A 24246-nucleotide genomic window follows, 5' to 3' on the forward strand; every position below is an offset into this window, starting at 1 on the left:
ACCCATGCTCTTACGGGGGGGAATCTGGACTCTCGGGCAGAGACTTGGGAGCTGGGGAAGGCAGAGGTCTGCAGGCGCACGCATGCCAGTGCGCACAAAGGCTGCGGAGGTTGCCACAGGCTTTCCCTAGTGGGAGTCAGAAGCTCCTGACTGCACTGAGCCCCAGTTCTGACTGCACTGAACCCCAGTTCCAGGCGAGCCCCTGGGGACCCACGCTCTTGTGGGGGGAATCTGGACTCTTGGGCGGAGACTCGGAGCCAGGGAAGGCAGAGGTCTGCAGGTGCGCACGCGCACAAGGGCAGGGCTGACTGGAAGCCAAGATTGTCTGCTCCGCCCTGAGACTCCACCCCATCCAAGCTGAGCACAGAGGCTATTGCAATTTGGCAAGGCTAATCCTATAAGGCTGTCTCCAGCACCGAACTTCTCCCAGCACAGACACAGCTGATCCTTACAGCCATCTGGCCTGGAGGTCAATTCCTCCCAGTGATACCAACGACAATCAAGACTTAACTACAACAAGGCTGTACACACAGTCCACAAAGGGGTGCACCAAGAGTGTCCACCTCAGGTTAACTGGGGAGGCAGACCCACTGGGCCATATAGGAAACCTAGCACACAAATCTACCCTACCAACTCAGGGAAGCAGTGAAAATGCGGCGTCAAAGAAACAGATCACAAACGAAAGAAACAGAGAAAAACAAACAACTGGATATAGAATTCAAAACCACGGTTATAAGGCTTTTCAAGAATATCATAGAAAAGGCCGATAAATATAACGAGACCCTCGAAGATATGAAAAAGGACCAACTAGAAATTAAACATACACTGACTGAAATAAAAAATATTATACAGAGACCCAACAACAGAGTAGAGGAACACAAGAATCAAGTCAAAGAATTGAAATACAAAGAAGCAAAACACACTCAACCGAAAAAGCAAAAAGAAAAAAAATCCAAAAAGTTGAAGATAGTGTAAGAAGACTCTGGGACAACGTCAAGCGTACCAACATCAGAATTATGGGGTGCCAGAAGAAGAGAGAGAGCAAGATATTGGAAACCTATTTGAAGAAATAATGACCAAAAACTTCCCCCACATGGTGAAAGAAATAGACTTACAAGTCCAGGAAGCGCACAGAACCCCAAACAAAAGGAATCCAAAGAGGACCACACCAAGACACATCATAATTAAAATGCCAAGAGCAAAAGACAAAGAGAGAATATTAAAAGCAGCAAGAGAAAAACAGTTAATTACCTACAAGGGAGCACCCATACAATTGTCAGCTGATTTCTCAACAGAAACTATGCAGGCCAGACGGGAGTGGCAAATTTTCAATGTGATGAATAGCAAGAACCTACAACCAAGATTACTCTACCCAGCAAAGCTATCATTCAGAATTGAAGGGCAGATAAAGAGCTTCACAGATAAGGAAAAGCTAAAGGAGTTCATCACCACCAAACCAGGATTACATGAAATGCTGAAGGGTATTCTTTAAGAAGAGGAGGAAGAAGAAAAAAGTAAAGATAAAAATTATGAACAACAAATACGTATCTATCAACAAGTGAACCTAAAAATCAAGTGAATTAAAAACCTGAGGAACAGAATAATCTGGTGAATATAATAGAATCAGGGGCATAGAAAGGGAGTGGACTGATAATTTTCAGCGGGAAATGGGTATGGGGGGGTTCAGGAAGAGACTGGACAAAAATCATACACCCATGGATGAGGACAGTGGGGGGGAGGTAAGGGCAGAAGGTGGGGTGGGAACCAGGTGGAGGGGAGCTATGGGGGGAAAAAGGAGAAACAATTGTAATAATCTGAATAAAGATTTATTTAAAAAATAAATTAATTAATTAATTAATTAATAAGTAAAAGCAAGGCTTCCAGTCCTTTGTCCACAGGAGTGAAGTGGCAGGCGGAAGAGCACATTGTGCTATGAGGACTGACACCTGTGAGGGACGGGGCTCTGGCACACTGGGGAGTGCTGGCCCCATCCATTGGGAGGAGCTGCTCTTCAGTTCCAGCTGATTATTGCCAACTCTGAAACCAAAACCCGAAACCTAGATTTTTACATGAATCTTCTCAATTTTAAATGTTAGCTACTAATTCAATTAAAAAAAAAACCACTATGGGTCAAATAAAACATATCTATGGGCCACCAGCTTGCAACCTCTGGGAAGGTGAGGCCGCCTTCTTCCCATTTTAGAAGCATCCCTGTAATTGCCCACATGGCCCTCTTGTCTGCAGAATCTCATTCAGAGCTAGCCCAAAGTTCCAGTACCTCCTTTTGCTTTTTCCCAATCAATATCTCAATTTCCTCACTGTAATGAAGTCCAGCTTGGAAAGCAATCTGAATAAAAAACACTCTCTACCCCCAAATTCAATACTGTTAGGATCAGCTGCATTTCAAAAGTTATCTAAATGTATTAGTTATGTTTCAATTAATAGAATTAGAAGCAATGAGCCAAAGTACATGACTTTGGGCCAGTTAGGAAATATGCCAAGCACTGAGCAAGTGCTTGAAATGCATGAAACTGCTTCAGTCAGATGAGGTTATTATCTGTCTTTTACTGAAGAAAAAAAGGAGGCTTAGAGAAGTTCAGGTCCTTGCCCAAAGTCCCTCACCCTAATAGTGGTAACAGCAGGTCTGCCTGACACTGAAGTCTATACACTTAACCACACTAATTCAACGTTACTTCTCCAAGTGGTATTATATAACCCCCATGTAATGGTGGTCCTGGGCATGACCTCACAAGGGATATTCTTGAGATGTGTGTGATCCTCTAAGATAATGCATGTGGTCAGCCTTCTTTTGAGACAATGCCTCCCCTTCCCCATTGCACACTGACACCAAACTTTCAAGGCAAAAGCAAAGCCTTCAGATACCAACAGGGCCCCTAGGCAGATGGTTGGTACCCAGGGCTGGAGAAGAAAGGACACTGGCTTTTCCAGGTGAGAAGGACCAATGTGAAAGGGCCTGAAGAAGCGTCCAGGCTATTGTGTCAACAATACTTTCCAATTAAGTACTCGTGTGTGCGCCCCAGGAGTCCCACAGTCCAAAACTATTAGAATAAACTCTCAATCAAGCCTTTGTTCCCATTATTCCCTTTATTCCAAAACAGCTTTATTTGGGTAAGTTAGGAATATTCACAGCATCTTGCTAGGGCATCATGCCAAAGAAACAGAATATCTGGGCTCACAGGAATCTGCTCTGTGTTGGGTCAATTAAAAAAAAAAAAAAAAAAAGGCAAAAAAAGAGTCTAACCACAATTTCAACTTATTTCTTTTTAAATAAAGTTTGTTTTTCATTCCTCTTTTCAAACTGAATTGTTCTTGACTCCTCTTCTTGACATTCATTTCAGGTTTCAGAGTTTCCTTTCGACTTCTGGAACTAATGTGCTGTTCTGAAAGAAGAGAGACAAATACAAAATTATTGAAGGTTTCAATTTACTGTCATAGTTCCTAACCGGTGCCAAGAGAGAGACCAAGGTACTCTCCCATTATAAGTTCCCATTAATAAAGGAATAATCATTTTTCTATGAATTCTATTTACTTATGCCCCATCTCATTTCACAAGAGTAAAAAAGCAAGTTCAAACTAAAACTGATGATAAGTTAAATAAAAATAATGAAATAAACCTGATAACTAAGAAAGTGATATGTGAAAATTTAAGAAGATGAGGTAATTCCAGGCACACCTCTCACAGAGCAAGGCCAAAAAGACAGTGCAAATTTTTTTAAAAGCTTTTTTGAGTTTGAGAGAGAGAGGAAGGGAAAGGGAGAGAGAAACACTGACATGAGAGCAAAACACTGATCAGCTGCTACACTGGCCAGGGCAAGACTGTATAAACTTTTATTATATGAACAGAAAAGATGATTTAAAGAATGCTCATCTTCAACTTCCCAGACTCCAGGTCCACCAACCAACATTTGGCCCTCATATAGCTAGGAAGACAACGTTCTGACTACTCAGTACAGAAACCTGCATGTGGTCAGAATCTAAATTTTAGAAAGAACGATTCTCAAAAATGGGACTCAGCTCACAGAAAAAAACCACTTGATCTCTTTATTCCTTCTTGCTATAAGGCTGCCTGTCCCTGGACTCCAGGAAGTAATGGGGAAACACAAGAACAAAAATGACAATCTAGACAGACACTGTGCAACCAGGAGGGTGACAGCAGCAAGTAAGTGATTTGGTGGCTCTGGCAAGCAGAGGCTGGGTGCTGACACACACACCGTCCTCAGCAGGCAGCTATATCCAGTGGTGAGGGCTGATGTGATGACACAATCTTGCAGAATGGCTGCCTTCTACTCAATTAATTAACAGTTCCAAGGGGCAGGTACAGGCACAGAACTAATCCTGAGGGCTGAAGTGAGTGCTCCTAACTCCCTACTAACACTCAGGTACTTTAAAATGTGTGCTCCAAATGTTCACGTGGAGAGGATTAGCATGAGTATGAAACGAGAACAGCTGGAAGGGCAGTGGCCCACAAGCCTTTATCCTGGCTAAGAAGTTATGCCCCGATCATATCAATGTATGTCCTCAAATAAAAACCACCTAGCTACCAGGGACTTCCCTTTAAAATCCTAGGTCCCACCCTGGCTGGTGCGTTCAGTGGTTAGAACGTCAGTCCTCACACAGAAGGGTCTCGGGTTAGGGTCAAGGGCACATACCTGGGCTGTATCTATCTCTGGCCCCAATTGGGGTGCGTGCAGGAGGCAACCAATCACTGTTTCTCTCTTACATTGCTATTTCTCTCTCTCTCTCCTCCCCGCCTCCTTTCTACTCTCAAAGGAAATATCCTTGGGTGAGGATTTAAAAAAAAAATCCTAGGTCTCAACTTCAGAAAGTCCTAAACGTCCAAATAATCAAGGATTATTTCCTCTCTTTCAAGCAGTATGATTTGGGGACAGTAGGGTGCGGGCAGGCTATCTAAAAATCAAGAAAGACAAAATCAATCTTTAAAGAATTAAAGAGCTCAGTATTTAGCAGAAAGGACCATTTCTGAAAGCAAATCTCACATAGAGCAAGTATGTTATTTAGGATAAAACCAAATGGAAATGGCCAAGGAATAAGGATGGGGAGGAAGGAGTCAAGAAAAAGGGACACAGGGGCACTTTTTTGAAGTGTGGAAATAGGCTGTATCTTGATTGAGGTGGTGTTTACACTATTGTGTATGTGTTTGTCAAGATTCACAGAATTCTACAATAAAAAGGGTGAATTCTACTGTAAATAAGTTAAACCTGGAAAAAAAAAAGTAGTTTCTTTTTGTGTTGAGGACGAGACGTTTCAATTTATGGTCACAAATCAGTGAAAAGGCTCTACAGTCTATGCTTTTATTGTTTTTTTTTTTTATTTCCAGAGGGTTAAAAATTAGATGGCTTCATTGCTCTGGCAGGGAAAGCCATTTCCACAGAAAGGGATGAGAGGTAACATGACTAGAAAATTCAAATACTTCCCCCCTCTTTTTGATCTAGTACAGGGTCAGCAAACTATGCCCCACGGGCCAAATCCAGGCTGTTTTTATAAGTTTTATTGGAACACAGCCATGCTCATTTATTTCCATAGTCTGTAGCTGTTTTCACATTACAGTGGCAGAGCTGAGTAGTCCTAACAGAGACCATATGGTCTTTGAAACCTAAAGTACTATCTGGCTCTTTCCAGAAAACTTTTGCCGATCCCTGGTCTAGAGGAGTTGATCAATGAAGCATCATACACTCTCTCCTCCTTGCTTCCACTTCATCTTTGTTCTAGGACTAATACCTGCATGGAGAATGGGTGATATTTCACACGACATTTCAGTCACACAGGGAGCAGCCATATCCTAAACTCTAGGAATCTGGGTTCTGATACTGGCTTTGCTCTGTGGCCATCAGACCATAATTTACAGCAGCCGTGAGCAAACTACGGCCCGCGGGCCGGATCCGGCTGTTCTATCCAGTTCTCTTGCTCTCCCCTCCTCTCCTTTACTTTGAATTTATATTAGTTCACACAAACACTCCATCCATGCTTTTGTTCCAGCCCTCCGGTCCAATTTAAGAACCCACTGTGGCCCTCGAGTCAAAAAGTTTGCCCACCCCTGATTTAGAGTCTCACCAAAACAACAGTTTGACCCAACCAAAAATTAGTGTTACAGAAAGGCCTAGAAACCATGACAAGGTGTGCCAGGACTTGTCATCAGACCATCATGTAATGAATTTAGATGTTCTGAATGGGGTTCCCTTTTAAGAAGTCCAAGGATGGACCTGTCTTATCTCAACTGTTCTCCTATAAACATAGAGAGAGGGACTATTATCTAAAAAGTACCCCATGAGCCCGGCCAGCATGGATCAGTAGTTGAGTGTCAACCTATGAACCAGGAGATCACAGTTCAATTCCTGGTCAGGGCACATGCCCAGGTTGTGGGCTCAATCCCCAGTGCAGGGAATGCAAGAGGCAGCTGATCAATGATTCTCTCTCATTATTGATGTTTCTATCTCTCTATCCCTCTCCCTTCCTCTCTGAAATCAATACAAATATATATATATATATATAAAATAAAAATTACCCCATGAGACATTAGGGAGGATGGAGTTATGTAGTTAAAGCCAGGTCAAGGTTGCTCTGCTGCAAAATTACCCCACCCACTGGGCTAACTCAAGGGGCAGTCACAACCTGGGCCAGAAAGTGGGAAAACGGCCTCAGGATTCAGCTTTGGTTTAGGGATGGGTGGGGAAGAATGAGTGGGCTGCAAACTAGATAAGTAACTGACATGCATGAGGCAGGCAAGGGGGAAAGGGGCCCTGCTTCTGGATGAGACCACCCTTCATCGTTACCGTAATGTCCTATATTTTGCCAATCTACTGCTCTGCTCTGCAGCGATCCTGCCAAAGGAAAGAGGGATTGAGAATCAAGAAAGGACAGTGAGAAGAGAAATAAGCCAAGGAAAGAAATGGCAAACACCCAACCAGAGCTTTCTGTAGGGTCACTGACTTTCCCATTGTTTGTTCTAGGACTCACACATGGCAATGTAAGAATGGGCTTTAACTTTCTGTATGGGATGTGTGTGGGGAGGGAGGGACACAGGAGATAGAATCATGATCTTTTTCTCCAAAAAATGTACACAATTTTAGGATTCCAGATTAGGAACTCAGGCTAAATGGGATTTCAATAAAATGGTTTCCACCCTTATCTCCCCTTGATTTTATTTGTCTTGTGGGGCAGCTTCCAGAAATAAGAGAACTCAGCAGAGTATGGCCTTGAGCTCCCTGGGGCCTAGACTTCTTGCTGCAAGGTAACAGGGCTTAGAAAAAACAGCTGAGTCCCTGGCCCTTTCTCAGATCCAATGCATAGCTGCCAAGTGAAGGCTGCTGGAGGGGCAGCAAAATGAACAGCTTCCACTGCTGGTGCTAAGGGAAGCTCTAGTGGAATCTGGATTATTCAGGGCAGTCCAGGTGCACATCAGGGCTGAGCCTCCACCGTGAGGCCCTAGAAAGCTCACAATGGAGACTCAGGCAGGGATGAGATGTGTGGCTCTCCCACCCACTAATGATCTATGAGAGGCCTCCCTGATCTGACCAACTTAATCAGCAACCGTGTTGGAGGGCACACTACTGAATTACATTCTTCCAGCAAAAGTCCTGGAGAGGAGAAAGCAGGACATGTCTAAAAATGCTAACTTCCAAAGGTGAAAGCAAGTCTGACCTTCTTTTGCTGACCTTTACATGGCTGACATCACCCAAGTTTAATAAAGTCAAATCAATGAGAAACACCTATGTGACATTTAAATGTGCCCCTAATCCAGGTTCAAAAGTCAAGATGCCATCACATGAGATCTGATCACTGTGTGAACCTAAGATTGTCTGGTTCTTGGGGATGTGGTATGGGCTACTGACCAGTGAGGCTGTTTCTGGGGGGAAGAGCATGGACCTTCATGCTCAGGAGGAAAAGCTCCGGGAGCCTGTGGGGGTTACAGAGAAGTAACCCTCTGGGGCAAGGGAGGAGGTCAGGGTTTTCTGGGGCAGCAGAGAACATTTTTATATAGGTCAGCACATTAACAACAATCTTCTAATCCATTTTTAACCTTCATAAAACAATTATTTTCTTCTCATGTTCTAATGTATCAGGATATAAATGGCTGGGATTTTAAAACCTTTAAAGTTGACCACCAAGGCCCTTTTCTGACTTAAAAAGGCTTCTGTATTGGGCTGGATTAATGTGCCACACTTGCCCCTAAGGATATAAATGTTTTACCACATAACGTTGTTCAGAGTTGGGGGAACAGAGCTAACAAAACATTTCCAATGGACCGTGGCCCATCCCCATCCTTACCTTTTGATTGCCTGCTGGGCCAGCATCCGATTGCCAGCCAGAAATGTCACACTACCCAAGATGGCCAGGTACTTCAGGGTCTGGAACATGTTGAGCTGAGTCCAGTAGACATACATGAGCCCCAGCATAGCTACAAGAACAGGCACCGTGATAGCCAATTAAATGAAATAGTGACAACAAACTGGGGCAGAGGACAGTGAGGAGCAGTAATTGCTAGACCCAAAAAAGGTCTGTATTTCTAGACCAGCTTGTTTTATTCCTTTTATCTGATACCAAAAAAATAGATAACTCAATATACTTGCCTCTCAGCCTTCGCTATCAAGAAATCCAGAAGTAAAAACCAGACCTCAGCTACTTTATCTTATTCCACAGTCTGGATCACACAGATTTTCTTTAATGTAGATTTTTTTTTTAAACATTATTGTTATACTTGGGACTCATTTTGAAAATTCTGAATAAAAATATACAGGATTAAATAAATAAATAAATCATTTCCTTTTTCTTATGATTTTTTAAAATATATTTTTATTAATTTCAGAGAGGAAGGAAGAGGGAGAGAGAGATAGAAACATCAATTATGAGAGAGAATCATTGATTGGCTGCCTCCTGCACACCCCACACTGGGGATCGAGCCCGCAACCTGGGCATATGCCCTTGACTGGAATCGAACCTGGGATCCTTTAGTCTGCAGGTTCATGCTCTATCCTTTGAGCCAAACCGGCTTGGCCTTAAAATTTTTTTAAGGATAATTTGCCACTATGCCTAGGGCGGACTGAGGAGGAAGGCTTAGTGAAAAGGGCTCAGGCCTGCGCATTGAGAGTCCAGGGTTCTGGTCCAGGCCCTGCCCTTCCATCCACTTAATTTCTCTAAGCCTAAATTCTCACCTGTCAAATATGGATAATTCCTGCCCTGGTCACCCCATCAGAGTTGTGATGAGAATCAAATGAGGGGATATGCACACAAAGCATTCTGGCAAGAAAAGTCATGGCTCTAAACAAATTTATATCAGGATTTGTTCTCAACCTGACCCAGGAGGCTATCACTCAAATCCAGTAACTGGGCTGGAGAGAAAGGTCATCCTATCAATTTTGCCCGGAAGGATGATGAATGAACTACAGCAGGGGTTCTAAACCATTTTTGAGGTCAGGGACCACTTTGAGAATCTGATAAAAGTTATAGACTCTCTCTTTCCCCAGAAAAGAACAGATACACATTTGCCTAGAATTTCAAGGGATTCATATGTGGACCCTTAAAGAACCCATGCACTATGGGCACAGGAGGGTCTCCTGAAAGAGTCAAAGAAATTAGAAAAGAATATGAAAGTGAAATGCAAGGCAACACCGATCCAATGGTGTTGCAAGCCTTTGAAATGCTTAGCTGATTTGTGAATTGACAGTTTAGGTCCTAAGTTCTCAAGAAAACAATGCAGGACAGGGTGTCTGACTGTGGAAGAAACTGTTTTCTATTACTGTCCAGACACAGCCGCCAGCAAATGTGAAGATCGATACCTTGGGGAAAGATAACCTCTGGAAACTACATTAATGCTCTTTGTCCAGGAAGATGGCTCAATGTAAAGATACGATAAGTGAGTAATCTCTGGAAATGAACAGGGCTATTAAATGAAGGTAAATGGCCTGCCAACAGCAGCCTAGTACAATGAAACCCAATATAATGACAGCTGTTCTAAGCTGATGGCCCAAACAGGTTTATCATCATATTAACTGTCGTAAAAGGCCAGGCGGAAGAGGGAAATGTTATACTATTAAGTCATTATAGTTAATAGGTTGTGGGTCTACTTAACAGGGCGTTTGCGTGGGCAGCTAAATGTCAGAGGAGGTTAAATGGAATTAGCAGCCGGGAGCACTTACCAGCATGTCCCAGGTGAAAGATAATTGTGCTAGGAGCAAAAGTAAAGTTGGAGATATTGGCACCAATCCGGATCCACTAAACAATGGGGAGAAATAAATTAAAAAGACATTACAATTTAAAAGGGAGGCAACACATGGCATGTCAATGCTAGTCCAATGAACAATCCTAAGGGCTTACAAGTTCAGGCATACTTGGACAGGGAATTTTTCCAAGTGACAATTACCCTATTCTAAGTCTTTAGGAAAAATTGTACCCCCCTCCTTTTTTTTTTTTTTTTAGAAAGGCATTCCAACACCTGCACTCAAATGTGCTTGGGTAGCCCTAACCGGTTTGGTTCAGTGGAAAGAGCATCAGCCTGTGCACTGAAAGGTCTCAGATTTGGTTCTGGTCAAGGGCATGTGCCTTGGTTGCGGGCACGTCCCCAGTGCGGGGTGTGCAGGAGGCAGCTGATTGATGTTTCTCTCTCATCAGTGTTTCTACCTCTCTATCCCTGCCCTTCCACTATGTAAAAAAATCAATAAAATATGAACATCATATATTGACAGCAAACTTTTCTATTTTAAAACAGGTGAAGCCATGAAGCTGAAAGGTCAGAAACTGCATTCATGATAAAGTAACTGGCACCCCTGCTATTTCCTCTAAGTATTGGTAAGATAAACCCACTGGCAACTGGTAAGATGTGTGCTCTTGCTGTGGGTTCCTTGGCTTTTGAAATTCTGATCACTCAAATATGACAACAGGTACCCATACCCTAGGGTCTGGTTTCTGAAAGCTTGTGGCATGCCTTTCAGATTTATATTGACCAATAACTATTTTATTAATATCAATGAATTAATCAGGAACAGGCAATTTTCCAAAGTAAGATCCAATGAGTTTCTAATTTTCTGAACTTTGATGATATGAATCTATGTTTATAATTTTAAAAAAGAAAAAAAATTAATTGGTAAAAAATTTTCAAATAGTACTTTAAAGTATAAAAGGTAAAAATTTCCTTTCTCTTTACTCCTTAAAAAGACCTCTCCTTAGAGGTAACCCTATCCTAACCCCTTGCCTTCTTCACTCAATAAGACATCCTAACAATCTTGTCATATCAGCATATAAATTTATCCATTCTTTTAATAAACTGCATATTATTCCACAGTATGGACATACCATAATTTATTTAACACTTGCTTTTATAAAGACTCTAGGTTGCTTATAGTTTTATGCTACAGTGCTGAAATGCACAGCTTCTGTACTCTATTTTTATATAGCTATAGGCATCGGGGCCTTTTTTGTTGTTTTTTTCCACACTTACCTCATCTGAACATTCTTAGATAGAGCATCCCAGTCCATACACCTTTATCATTTTCAATGGCCATTGGGTACTTTCTCATGCCCCTTATTAATAGAGTGGTTTATTTGGCTGCTTCCCCATAGTGGGGACTTTTAGTTATTCTAAAAGTTTTTGACCACTGGTGCAGGTCACAGCTGCTGGACCCCTTTGGAGCTGTGCTGAGGCCAGAGCACAAAGCCTCCTTTGGAACAGCTACATCTGCTAAGTCTGGCGCCAGACACATGCTGCCCATGCTAATTACAGCTACTTACCAGAGCAAAGAGCAGGAGCAAGGGCGAGAGGATCAGGGCAGTGAATGTATTAGACACCACTGTGGGGGGCCTCTTCTCAGGCTCACGGAACAGGTGCTGCCAAAATAAGTCACACCAAGAATATTTAAGAACATGCCCTTCCCAGTAGGAGCTGCCATGTTTACCAGGGTCCAAAATGCCCATGACAGTCAAGATGAGGAACTGTCTCTCAGAGTCTAAAACCCCCTGGCAATGAATGGCCACTTGGCCTTTTGCCCATCTCAATTCTGGCTTCTGATCCCAGAGGTCTCCTTTCAAAGACAATACACTAGTCTCAGCTCACTACTTGGCCAACACTCTTTATCCCTTCAGACTCACTGCCATTTAGAGGGTGGGGAAATGCAATCCATCAAGTGGCATTTGCCTAGTATCAAAGAGGAAGCCCAGGTATATGAATGGCTTGAGCAACACATCCAAGGCAGGAGTCTGGATTTCTTAACGCTTCTGGGTCCCCAGGGTGGGACTATCCATCATATGTTATTCCTCCACTTAAGTCAGCTAACTGGTGTTAACCTCATTCTCTTTATCAGAGTCCTAGTACTCTACTCTTGGGGCCCTTGTCTTTTTTTTTTAAATAGTGAAATAAGAGTAGTCTGCTTGGAACGCTTCAACATTTATTTACACGTAGGTTTCCACATTACTACAGTAAGATCATTTCTCATAAATGCAAAATAATTCACTGAGTGGATCACCTGTTTTCTTAACCAGTGATGAAACTGTTGAACAATTCTTGTGCTTATTTTGTAAAGTGTTTTAGAAACATTTTAAAGCCTTTCTTGCCTTATTCATTTTCATTATCTGTTGTTTTGTTTTTAAAATCCTTACCCCAGGATATTTTTTCCATTGATTTTTAGAGTGGAAGGGGAGCAGGGTGGAGAGGAAACATCAACATGAGACACATTCATTAGTTGCCTCCCGCATGAGCACTGACTGGGGCAGGGGATGGAACCTGCAACCGAGGTGTGTGCCCTTGACCGGAAATCACACCCACGTCCCTTAGATCCAAGGGCTGATGCTCTAACCCAGGGGTCCTCAAACTTTTTAAACAGGGGGCCAGTTCACTGTCCCTCAGACCGTTGGAGGGCTGGACTATAGTTTAAAAAAAAAAAAAAAAAAACTATGAACAAATTCCTATGCGGGCCCGGGACGAGTTGGCTGCTAAGCAGGACAGGCAATGGCACCTGGCAGGATGGATAAATGTCCTCGGCGGGCCGCATGTGGCCCGTGGGCCATAGTTTGAGGACCCCTGCTCTAACCACTGAGAAAACCGGCCAGGGCTATCCATTATCTGTTTTGACCCTCACAGCAGTCTGTGAGCTGTGCTGGGCAGGGATGGCTAATATTTGTGTGCAAGGAAGGTGAATCCCAGAAGAGAGGAAGAATTTGCCTCAGGGAGGAAAGCCCTGTTGTCCCAGTTGAGTTTTCCACCAGTTAGCCGCATCAGCCCTGATTTATGCAGGAGCAGACAGAAAGAAAGCCAAGCCCAATTTTGCTATAGCTGTCAGGCAGTGATCTCAGGCTGTACCTCCTGGATGTTTAAGAAAAACAGACTCGATTTCTGAGATTGTCTACAACTACCTGCTTTCTGGGAGCTGGTCATAGGGCTCTTTGAGCCTGTTTTGTCAGCTCTAGGACGCGATTGATATATGCTCTGCCTAATTCACAGGGTGGTGAGGACCAAACTATACAGCATTATATAGACAGGTTAAAGAAGGGACCAGAGCCACTGTCCAGAAGTCTGCTGCCATTTCACATTTCCTTGTGCTTAGTGGAGAAGCCTCTTGAAATATACCTGAATTTCCTGTTTGGGGGTGAAAAGATTCTTGGACAGGACAGTCGATGGAGCATCTTCCTCAGGGAACTTGATGACCACATCAGCCTAAAAGAGTAAGAGCATCTTTAAAGTCACAGGGACAGAGAAGGGGGTAAGATTCACCAGCACAATAGTACTCCCTAACTCACATCCAGGATCATAACTGGAAAAAGCTCCAAGCAGTCCAATCACTTCTAAGTCAGCAAACTGAGGCAGTGAAAATTTCAAGAACAAAATAACAATTTGTTGAAAATGCATTTTAGAGCAAGAGTTCCAATTTTCTACCAGCCTGGTGAGCTGCTTAATATAAAAATCTCAGCTGGTACTTAGGCTGTTACAGCTGCAATCAGAAAACACTCAGTGTCCCTGGGAAGTGTGATTTAGTCATAGAAAAAAAAAAAAAAAGAAAGAAAGAAAAGAAATGAAAATGCGCTCTCATACAAAAAGCAGCCCAAAGTCCAGGAGAAGAAAAGGAGCTTTGAATACAACACAAGAAACACAGCTGCCCCTTTGTCTTGCAAAGGGAGCCAACCACCATTCAAGGATGCAATTTGGCCTCTGTTACCTTTCCAACCTCTTTGTCTCCTGCTGCTCACCAGATTCATCAGGTGCTCCAGTAAAATAGATCAAACACATTGCAGTGAAAGTACCTCAGGCTTTTCTGCAGGCTGTTCCCCAGTGATTAGCCCACAGCCTCATATACTATTCTGATAAACCCTTGCAATTCTTCAATACCTAGCTTAAATGCTTTTTTTAAGAAGTTTTCTCTTATCAATTGAGATACACAGGGGAAAGGCACTATGTAAACCATAACATGTTATGCAAATGTTGATTATTAGTTTATTAGCATTTTGAATATCCTATAATTCAATGTTCCACACCATTCTAAATTGTTACTGGAACTCAAATCTTACCCCCACCCCCATCCCACAAGGTATACCATATCTCAAAGGCCAAGCCCTTTATCTCTAGCATTTATGTATTCTACATAGTCCTTTGATGTAATATGAAAACCTTCTTCGAGTATAACTTTTATAGAAATTTGCTAGAACCCACGAGGGCAAATGTACACTTCATTCATTCACTCGATTACTATTTATTAAGTGCCTACTATGTGCCAGGCCATATCATGCCCCTAAGACTACTAATAGCGACAGCACACAGCCCCTCACCTCACAATGCATATTTGTTGCCTCGTGAGTGGTATAGGAAAGGCTAGGGTGAGAAACCCAGGCCCCTGAAAAGAAACTGTGTCTGACTGTGGCACAGTCACTCTTGCCTAGGTCAAGGTGCATTTAGGCACATACCACATTCCAAAGGATTGGGTTCTTCAAAGTGGCATCTCCGATGATCAAGTAGAGAGTGTAGATGCCAGACGCAGAGTCAAATTCGATCTTTCTCTCCGAAGTATCCAGTTCAAACTTGTACACATTCTTGCTGTCCGGCTCAGCTACAAACACTACTTCCTGGCCAGTCTTCTGGTTATGGAGTCGGACAAATGTCTGGATGAAACAATAATATTGTATCTTACCTGATAATTTAAAAACTCCCTCAGGGCCCAATATTGAATCAATGAGGCAGCGCACTGCTGGCTCTTTCATCTTTCAACACAGTGAGAGCTCCTGCCTGAGAGAGCGGAAGGAGTGGCCATCCCACGCTGGTTCCTGGCTCAGAGATAACTTTTGCTAGTATAAGAAATTTAACTTAGGGATGCAGCCAATTCTTGACACTTGGAGGATGAATGCCCAGTTTGTGGATGATTTAGCGCTTTGCTGTTGCTTCAATTTCTTCCTCCTGCCAGCCTTTTGGCCACTTCACTGCCCAATTAACTTCTTCACCAGAGGATAAAAAGAAGGGAAATGAGGTGGAACTGTGAGAGGCCCATTTTCAATTTCCTACTGCCTCCAGCTAAAGATTTAGTAGTACAGGCTTGGAGACTGATAGCAAGGCAGAGTTCTAATCAAGCAGAGCAGCCTGGTGTCACCGAGAGCGCCCAGGCTCTGAAGACAGACAGACTTGGATGCACTACTTATTAACAGAGCAGGTTACTTAACTTCCTTAGGCCTTGATTTCTTCATCTTTATGACAATAAGAAGATTAACTTTAACATGTGGTATATCTGTGTGAAGATTTCTGATAATGTACGCAAAGCATTTAGCACAGGACCTCATGTACTCTAGCTGGTCAACAACAAACAGCAGCTGATATCATCAATATGATGGTACCAGTCTAAACACTTTATCCCCCCAATGCCATAAGAAACTAAGGTTTCTGCACATTATAACTGCAGCAAAACTTAATATCCACTCAGAGCTTTTCTTCAAAATAAAGAATTCAACAAGGCAAGTAGACTTGTTCCATTTTACAGATCATAAGGCATGTGGATTAAATGAGTTACACAGCTAATGCTGGATCCACAGGAAAAAAAAATACAAATCCCATTTGTTACTCTACCTGGGCAACAAACCCTCAAAAGTATTTAGGAAAAGGGTCCAGAGATGTGAAGCATCTTGCTACAGTCTTTGTCAAGAATGGGATTTCAGGAGCTCAGATGCCTGATCTTCCTCCTGTCAGAGCCAAGTGCAGGTGGCAGCCAGGCTTGTCTGCAAAATGCTATTATACCTGGGAGGTCTCTAAGCCATAGTTTTCAAACCAGAATCTTAGATGAAACAAGTATTCAGTTAAAGTTACATTTCCTCACTAACTTTCCTACCCTAACCCAAATTTCACCAATTTATTAGTCTTATAATTTCCTTTCTTCGTATTCTTTCTTTCCTTGTGCTGTTTGGTAAATATCATTCTGAGAAGAGCTGTGAAATGCTAAGAGGCTAAGTACTTAACAGTTGGTTAGCCATGGTCCTGATCAAGTACACAAACCAAGCTCTCTGGAGCCTGAGGGTGGAATGGAGAGAGGAACAGAGAAGTGCTGGGATGATGTTCCTGCAGGCCTTCACGCTGAGGGGCTGGGCACAAGCGCAGCCACTGCAGCTACAGGAAACAGAAAGCAAAAGGTTTCCAAGTAAATTCACCCAACTCAGAGGTCTGCTCTGAAGCTGCCCCTCCAGCATGGACACAAGTCTAGTGGCTCTTGCCAAAGCATTGTTTACAAAGCACCTAAATCAAGCCCATTAAGTCCCATACTCTTTCCTGTCTTTCAATATTCAGAGTATATATCTGAACTTCCCTTTACAATACAACCGTGGATGGGACAGGGCTGGGGGCAATTACTGCCAACCACAGGGGATGACAGAGGTGCCTGAGAGGACAGGAGGCCATATCTGATTCTCTAGGGAAAGGACTTGGTTTGAAATCTTTAAAAGAATATTACTACTTTATAAAACTGAAACCTATCGCTTTCATAATATGACGTAGGCACAAGTTAAAAAGAACTGTTCTTCAGATTCCCACAAATAGAAATCTGCTTTGGCCAGAACAAAAATATGCTTGAGCCCACTGCCTAGGTTTTCCTTTTTTCAAAATTATTTTAACACATGGTTTTTGGCGGGGGTTTTTGTCAGAAAGAAAAAGCCTCAATTAAGTGCTAATCTGTCTTAAATATATCTTCTCAATACCAGCTAATATTTTAAAAAGAAGAGTGTATGCCAGGTTCAGGGTTACAACCAATACGAGAAGGGGCAGAGTGTCATGTGGGAGAACCGGATGGACCTTCAGGGTGCAGAGTGAAGATCTGAAAGCAGGAATTTGGAATCTTCTCTAGCCAGTTATATAGTTGACTGTAATGTTTCAAGGCAAGAGAATTGCCTGGGCTTTTTCCTGACCTGGTGAGGAGTGAGCTCAGCACCAGTATTCACATCTACCAGCTGGAAGAACAAAGCAAAGTTCTGGTGGCTGTCTGCGATGAACGTGCCCTTGGCCTTGGCTGGGTAGGTCACCCTGAAAGAGACATTTATACAGTAAATTTATAGAGAGGATCTGCACATATCTAAGAACAGAGTAAAGTATGCAAACTTCATTTTTAAACTTCCTTCTCTCATTGTTGTGGACAGACAGACATGGAGAATTGTCTGTGACCTGAGGGTTAATTGGATTGATAAGACCAGGACTGAGGAAAGCACAGAATAAATTTTTAACAGGGTCTGGAGAAATGCTATGTGGTGTCCAGACTTTCTTTCACTTCAAGGACTTAAGGACGTCAACCAAGTCAGGCTCGGGTCCCGGCCGCCCGCAGCGCCGTTCAGGCCTGACTTCCGCAGCGGCCTGAGAAGTAGGCAGAGGACAGACCACTGAGGGTCTTATATACCATAGCAGGGAGCTTAGATTTTATTCCACCGAAAGAGGAAAAGTGAAGAATGTCAAGCATGGGAGCATCCTGGTCTTGCTTTCATTTTAAGTGAACCATTTTGGTGGCTGTGGGAAGGATCAATTTAAATAGCTGTTTTTGGGCCCAAGAAAAAGAGAGACTGATGTTGGGAACTAGGACTAGACAGAGGAAGTGGATCAGAGACATATTTATGAGGAAACCTGATGGAACTATTTGGCTGATTACACAGGGATGAAAGCAAACAAAGCAAATGGTATTAGCCCAGGTTTTCCAGTTTGGGGAACTTCGTTGAATGGGTGATTCTAATAATTGGGAGAAGGTATCGAGGAAAAGGAACATTGTAAGGGAGCTTGCTTAGTTCAGCAATAGCCAAACAATTAAGGACAGAAGACAGACTTAGTGCTCTTTCTTTGCTGCAACGTTTGTTTTTCTGCCTTCAGCCACCACCATGTAAGGCTAATGTGCCATCTTTTCTCCTAATCTAGGATATTATCTATCTACTACACATTCCTATCACCTAAATTAGCTTTCCTGCATGATCCCTTAAGAATACTTATCAAAGTCATTCAATAAGTCTGTGAGTATGGGGCCTTTCAAGATGTGGAAACATTATGAGCCTATATAGATTGATTAAGAGATATTGGGTGCTCAATATTGGGAGGGCAGTTGGGGGTGACCAGGCTGGCAAGGGAGGGAAGTTAGGGGTGACCGGGCCAGCAGAGGAGGGCAGTTGAGGGGGGACCCAGGCCTGCAGGGGAGAGCAGTTGGGAAGGACCAGGCCTGCAGGGGAGGGCAGTTAGGGGCGACCAGGCCGGCAGGGCAGGGTAGTTAGGGGTGACCAGGTTGGCAGGGGAGGGCAGTTAGGGGTGACCAGACCTGCAGGGGAGGGCAGTTAGGGGTGATCAGGTCAGCAGGGGAGGGCAGTTAGGGGCAATCAGGCAGGCGAGCGGTTGGGAGCCAGCAGTCCTGGATTGTGAGAGGTATGTCCAACTGCCCATTTAGGCCCAATCAGGCAGTCAGACATCCCTCGAGGGGGTCCCAAATTGGAGAGGGTGCAGGCTGGGCTGAGGGACACACACACCCCCGTGCACGAATTTCATGCACTGGGCTTCTAGTCCTATATAATAAAAGTGTAACATGCAAAACGACCGAATAGTGAAACAACCGGTCAGTGGGGGGCAGGGTTGGCAAGCAGATGTTGTCAGGCCAGCCAAGGCGCATGTCAGTGGACAGAGGGAGGGGACAGTGGGGGGTGGGGGGCAGCAGCAACCAGCGGCGGTGGGGCAATTGGGGCCGGCACCATCCCCTGATCGCCCACCTGGTCACCTCCTGCAGAGGGAGGCCACAGGCGACAGCAGTGGTGGGGTGATTCAGGGCAGGGCTGCCCAGCACTGTCCCCAGATAGGCCTGCTGGGGTTTCCTCCCACAGAGGGAGGCCACCAGTGGCCATAGCTCAATTGGGGGCAGGGCAAACTGCTCACTGCCCACACCATCCCCATCGGCCCGCTGGTCACCTCCCGCAGAGGGAGACCAGACTGCAGCTTAGGCCTGCTCCTCGCTCCCCTAAGCCGTCAGTAGGACATCCCCTAAGGGCTCCCAGACTGTGAGAGGGGGCAGGCTGGGCTGAAGGACCCCCCCCTCCCTAGTGCACGAATTTTGTGCACCGGGCTTCTAGTATTTTATACTTAGGCTTTATATTTACTTATGAGTACTAAAACTCTTCATTTATATAGAACATTAAACACGGCCAAACACTCTCACAGATATTATTTCAGTGGATTCTCAAAAGTGCTCTCATCTTCAGTGTCACTATGAAACTATCCAACCCAGAGGAAGAAAGGCCAGCAATTTCACAGGACTTAAAGGTTTTGCTTCCAAGTTCCAGCTAATATCCCATCTTCAAATGGTCTTGAGGATTCACCTACTTTCTTTGGCATCAATATCCACCCAAGTTAAGATGGGGGTCTGACTATACCCAAAGGTATAGATGGTCCCCCAAAGTTAGGATCTATGAAAAGGCTGATAAATGGGCTGACTGAACCCTGATCATTTACTAATGGTGACTTAGAAGGCTGTGTTAAAAAAGATTCTGAGTGCAGCAGGAACAAATGCTGTGACTGATCAATGATGTCTTTCATGAACTTGAGAAAGGGTATCATATCCCTACTGCCAGGTATGTGCCATCTCAGTTCTAAGAACCTATGAGGCTTCCAACTTTTTCCAGATACACTGTGGGCCAAAGAGAGTTGCCATGAGGCCACTCAAAGCAACTTCAGGACTGTAAAGACAAAGAGATTACACTAGAATATAAATTAATACACTGCTTCCTTCACTGAGAAAGTTTTTCTTTTTAAAATCATCATCTTAACTAAATAATGTGCTTCGTGACGTAGCTGACTCAGACTTACTCCTTATTTCATGGACCGGTTTGCTCAGAGACTGACAGCTGGTACAGATATCTCCCCAAATTGCTTGAATGCCAAGCAGCACCACTGGTGGTATGCCAACAGAACTATAGCCTCTTTAATTTGAAGTGTAAACTGGATCACTGATGACAGAAATGACATCTAGAGGAGCTCAGTTCAAGCCTGAGCTCCCCTGTGCCCAGAAGGCATCCCACCTACCGTGTGGTTTTGGGTGCAATACTCTGATCCTTATCCACAGTGGAGAGATCAACATTTGTGATGCCAACTTCAGTGGAAATCTTGACCCTGAGCTAGAGTGAAACACAGGAAGAAAATCGCCAAGTCAATGGGTAGATGTGCCAGGAATTAACACACATATCCAAACTATGAACCAGGAGGTCACGTTTCAATTCCAGGTCTTTTCTTATGTCCTTTAAAATAAATAAGGGGGGGAAATCCTTAAGCAGTACCCTTCAAATAATTTAAATCAAAATCAACAGGTACTCAATTCAATGACAGCTAACGTTTATTGAGTGTTTACTATGTGAAAGACACTGACTTTACAAAGACTATCTCATTTAATCCTCACAACTCTGTAAGGCAGTGCTATTTCAGATGGGGAAATTGAATCCATGTTAGGCACCTTGCTATCCAGCTTCCCAGCAACACTTACTCTGTGCCAAGCAAACTAAATCTACCCATGAAGACCTAAGAAGCCATGGCAGCCATCTGTACTGTTCATCAGTACTTCTGGTTCTCCTGAGCATATGGTAGAATTGCATTTTCCTGCCCCTCTGGAGTCAAGTGTAGCCATGTGACTTGCTTTGGCCAATGAAATGTGAGCAAAAGTAATGTGTGTCACTTCCAAGTGAAAACTTTAAGTGTCAGTGTGTGATTCTTTTTTCCTCTGTCATGAGGAAAATACAGAGAAAGGTTTGCTCTTTCAGCCTAGGTCCTAGAATAAGGAAAACATGAAGCAGAGCCTCCAGCTGACAGATTAGACACCTAGCTTGGGCCAAAAAGAAACTCTTGTTTTAAGCCAGCGGTTGCCAACCTTTCGGACCTCACGGACCACCAGTGGTGACCGCTGTTTTAAGCCACTGAAATTTTAGAGTTTATTATAAGCACAAACCAGTCCATCTTGACTCTTACCATGTTTGAATTCTACATTTAGTGGCCAGATTATTATGATCTCTGAATGGATAATAACCTGGCCCTCAGTGTATCCAATATAATAAAAGGCTAGTATGCAAATTGTCCCCTCGACCAGGAGTTCGACCAGAAGGCAGGCTGGCCAACAGTCCATGTCCCCACCCCGTGGCCAGGCTGGCCGGACCCCACCCATGCACGAATTCATGCACCGGGCCTCTAATTTATACACACACACACACACACACACACACACACACACACACACTGAGTGGCCAGATTATTATGCATTCAGAGATCATAATAATCTGGCCACTCAGTGTGTATACATTCCTTATAAACATCTTCACAAAGAGGAGCTCACTGATGCCAGTACACAAATTTTTAACAATTAAAATATAAAATTCCAAAAAAGGCAGAAAATATGCTATCTATTCATGGAGAATTTTTTATTGAAAATCTAAATTCGAATGTGCAAATTATGCAAACACACCAAAGGCACTTATGTGCAAACATCTGTGAGACTTCCAAATATTTGATAAGCCTGAATGCAATACTTAAGGAAATCTTTGCCAAAATCCACTGGTTTATAGTCTAAGTCAGGATAAAGGAATAGAGATAGAGGACTGGACAAATAAATGAAGGATAGCTTCAGCATTTTTCTAAAATGTACTATCAAGGTGTAACAGCCTCAAATCAAGGACAAAGAAGAAAAATTAAAAAAGAATAAAGATAACTATCAAGTAATTCCTTTTAACAGCCTTCTCTTCTGCCATCATAATAACTATTGCTGCCTCACACAACCACTTCAAAACTACAACTAAAAGACAAAACAGACATCATCCAGAACCACAGGAAGGCTGGCTGAGTGGAAATTCTACAACTAGAAGGAAAGAGAAAAGCACAATGAGACTCAGAGGAGCTGCGGAAGTAAAGTACAGAGGTACGGAGATGCATGCGAGCAAAGGGCTGGCAACTGAGTTATGTGGCTGTCTTTTTCAACCCAGAGGGAGACACAAGCTCCCGACTGCTCTGAACTCCAGTTGCGGGCGAGACTCTGGGGACTCAGACTCATACGGGGAGAAACTGGACTGCCTGGCAGCGGGCAGAACTCGAGGGTGGCTTTCTCTCAGAGGTGCTTGCAGCAATTATTGCGGGACACTGAGACCCAGGGGCCTCTTAGGGCAGGGCCAACAGTCAGCCATTGCTGTTTGCTCTGCCCGGAGACCCCACCCCACCCAAGCTGTGCGAAGAGGTTTTTGCATATTAATGGCCTGGTCCTTTGAAATCTAAAATTACCTAACAAACTGCAGCTGAGTCAGAGAGACCCAGAACATGCAAAAGAAGGCCCAAGGACCCACAGCAGCTTGCACTGCTTCACAGCTGGGCCTCATCAGGGCACCTCCAAAACGAAAACAAAGAAGAGGAATCTGCAGATCTCTCCATAGCTCCTGCTGGCTGGCCTCAGGCAGAGGCTAAATTAGCACCTCCTTGGAGATCCAAGAGCCAGTGTACCCAGTGGTCAGAGTGGGACCATCCAGATTACAATTCCTCACATCCATAAGGGACAAACTCAGGGGGCAGACTCAGTGAGCACCAAAGCCCCACTGAAGCAAGTCTTGCCCCATAAGGGTGTCTTCAGCACAGAAGTTCTCCCATCGTAGACACAGCTGATCCTCACAGCCAATTGGCCTGGAGGTCAGTTCCTCCCAGTGATACCAACAACAATCAAGGCTTAACTACAAGACTGTGCACACAGCCCACAAAGGGGTGCACCAAGAGTGTCCACCTCAGATAACTGGGGAGGCTGAGCCACTGGGCTATAGGACACCTAGCACACAAAGCCACTCTATCAACTCAGGGAAGCAGCCAAAATGCAGAGACAAAGAAACAGGTCACAAATGAAAGAAATGGAGGAAAGCAAATGACTGGATATAGAGTTCAAAACCACGGTTATAAGGTTTCTCAAGAATTTCCTAGTAAAGGCCGATAAATTTAGTGAGACCCTAGAGGACATGAAAAAGGACCAACTAGAAATTAAGCATACACTGACTGAAATAAAGAATAATATACAGAGATCCAACAGCAGACTAGAGGATCGCAAGAATCAAGTCAAAGATTTGAAATACAAAGAAGCAAAAAACACCCATCTGGAAAAGCAAAAAGAAAAAAGAATCCAAAAAGATGAAGATAGTGTAAGGAGCCTCTGGGACAACTTCAAGTGTACCAACATCCAAGTTATGGGGGTGCCAGAAGAAGAGAGAGAGCAAGATACTGAAAACCTATTTGAAGAAATAATAACCGAAAATTTCCCCCACCTGGTGAAAGAAATAGACTTACAAGTCCAGGAAGCGCACAGAACCCCAAACAAAAGGAATCCAAAGAGGACCACACCAAGACACATCATAATTAAAATGCCAAGAGCAAAAGACAAAGAGAGAATATTAAAAGCAGCAAGAGAAAAACAGTTACCTACAAGGGAGTACCCATACGATTGTCAGCTGATTTCTCAACAGAAACTATGCAGGCCAGATGGGAGTGGCAAGAAATATTCAAAGTGATGAATAGCAAGAACATACAACCAAGATTACTCTACCCAGCAAAGCTATCATTCAGAATTGAAGGTCAGATAAAGAGCTTCACACATAAAAAAAAGCTAAAGGAGTTCATCACCACCAAACCAGTATTATATGAAATGCTGAAAGGTATTCTTTAAGAAGAAGAGGAAGAAGAAGAAAAAGGTAAAGATAAAAATTATGAACAACAAATACATATCTATCAACAAGTGAATCTAA

General features: G+C 43.5%; 1 protein-coding gene across 2 annotated transcripts in view; it reads right to left on the minus strand.

Annotated features, from left to right (window-relative positions):
* Nucleotides 1-3088: 3088 nt before the first annotated feature.
* RPN2 (ribophorin II) overlaps nt 3089-24246 on the minus strand; it is a 61431-nt gene continuing 40273 nt past the window's right edge. The window contains exons 10-18 of one of the 2 annotated variants that reach the window (XM_080685803.1): nt 20522-20613; nt 17395-17509; nt 14923-15117; nt 13595-13681; nt 11764-11859; nt 10176-10251; nt 8308-8437; nt 6813-6860; nt 3096-3401 (exon numbers count right to left, since the gene is read on the minus strand). In XM_080685803.1, the coding sequence (XP_080541929.1) occupies nt 3389-3401; nt 6813-6860; nt 8308-8437; nt 10176-10251; nt 11764-11859; nt 13595-13681; nt 14923-15117; nt 17395-17509; nt 20522-20613 (852 nt within the window). In that variant the 3' untranslated portion in view covers nt 3096-3388. Of the gene's footprint in view, nt 3402-6812; nt 6861-8307; nt 8438-10175; nt 10252-11763; nt 11860-13594; nt 13682-14922; nt 15118-17394; nt 17510-20521; nt 20614-24246 lie in introns of both variants that reach the window. The other variant, XM_080685804.1, reaches the window with a different exon arrangement.

This window comes from Plecotus auritus, assembly GCF_963455305.1.
Source record: "Plecotus auritus genome assembly, chromosome: 8".
Taxonomy (NCBI): Eukaryota; Metazoa; Chordata; class Mammalia; order Chiroptera; family Vespertilionidae; genus Plecotus; species Plecotus auritus.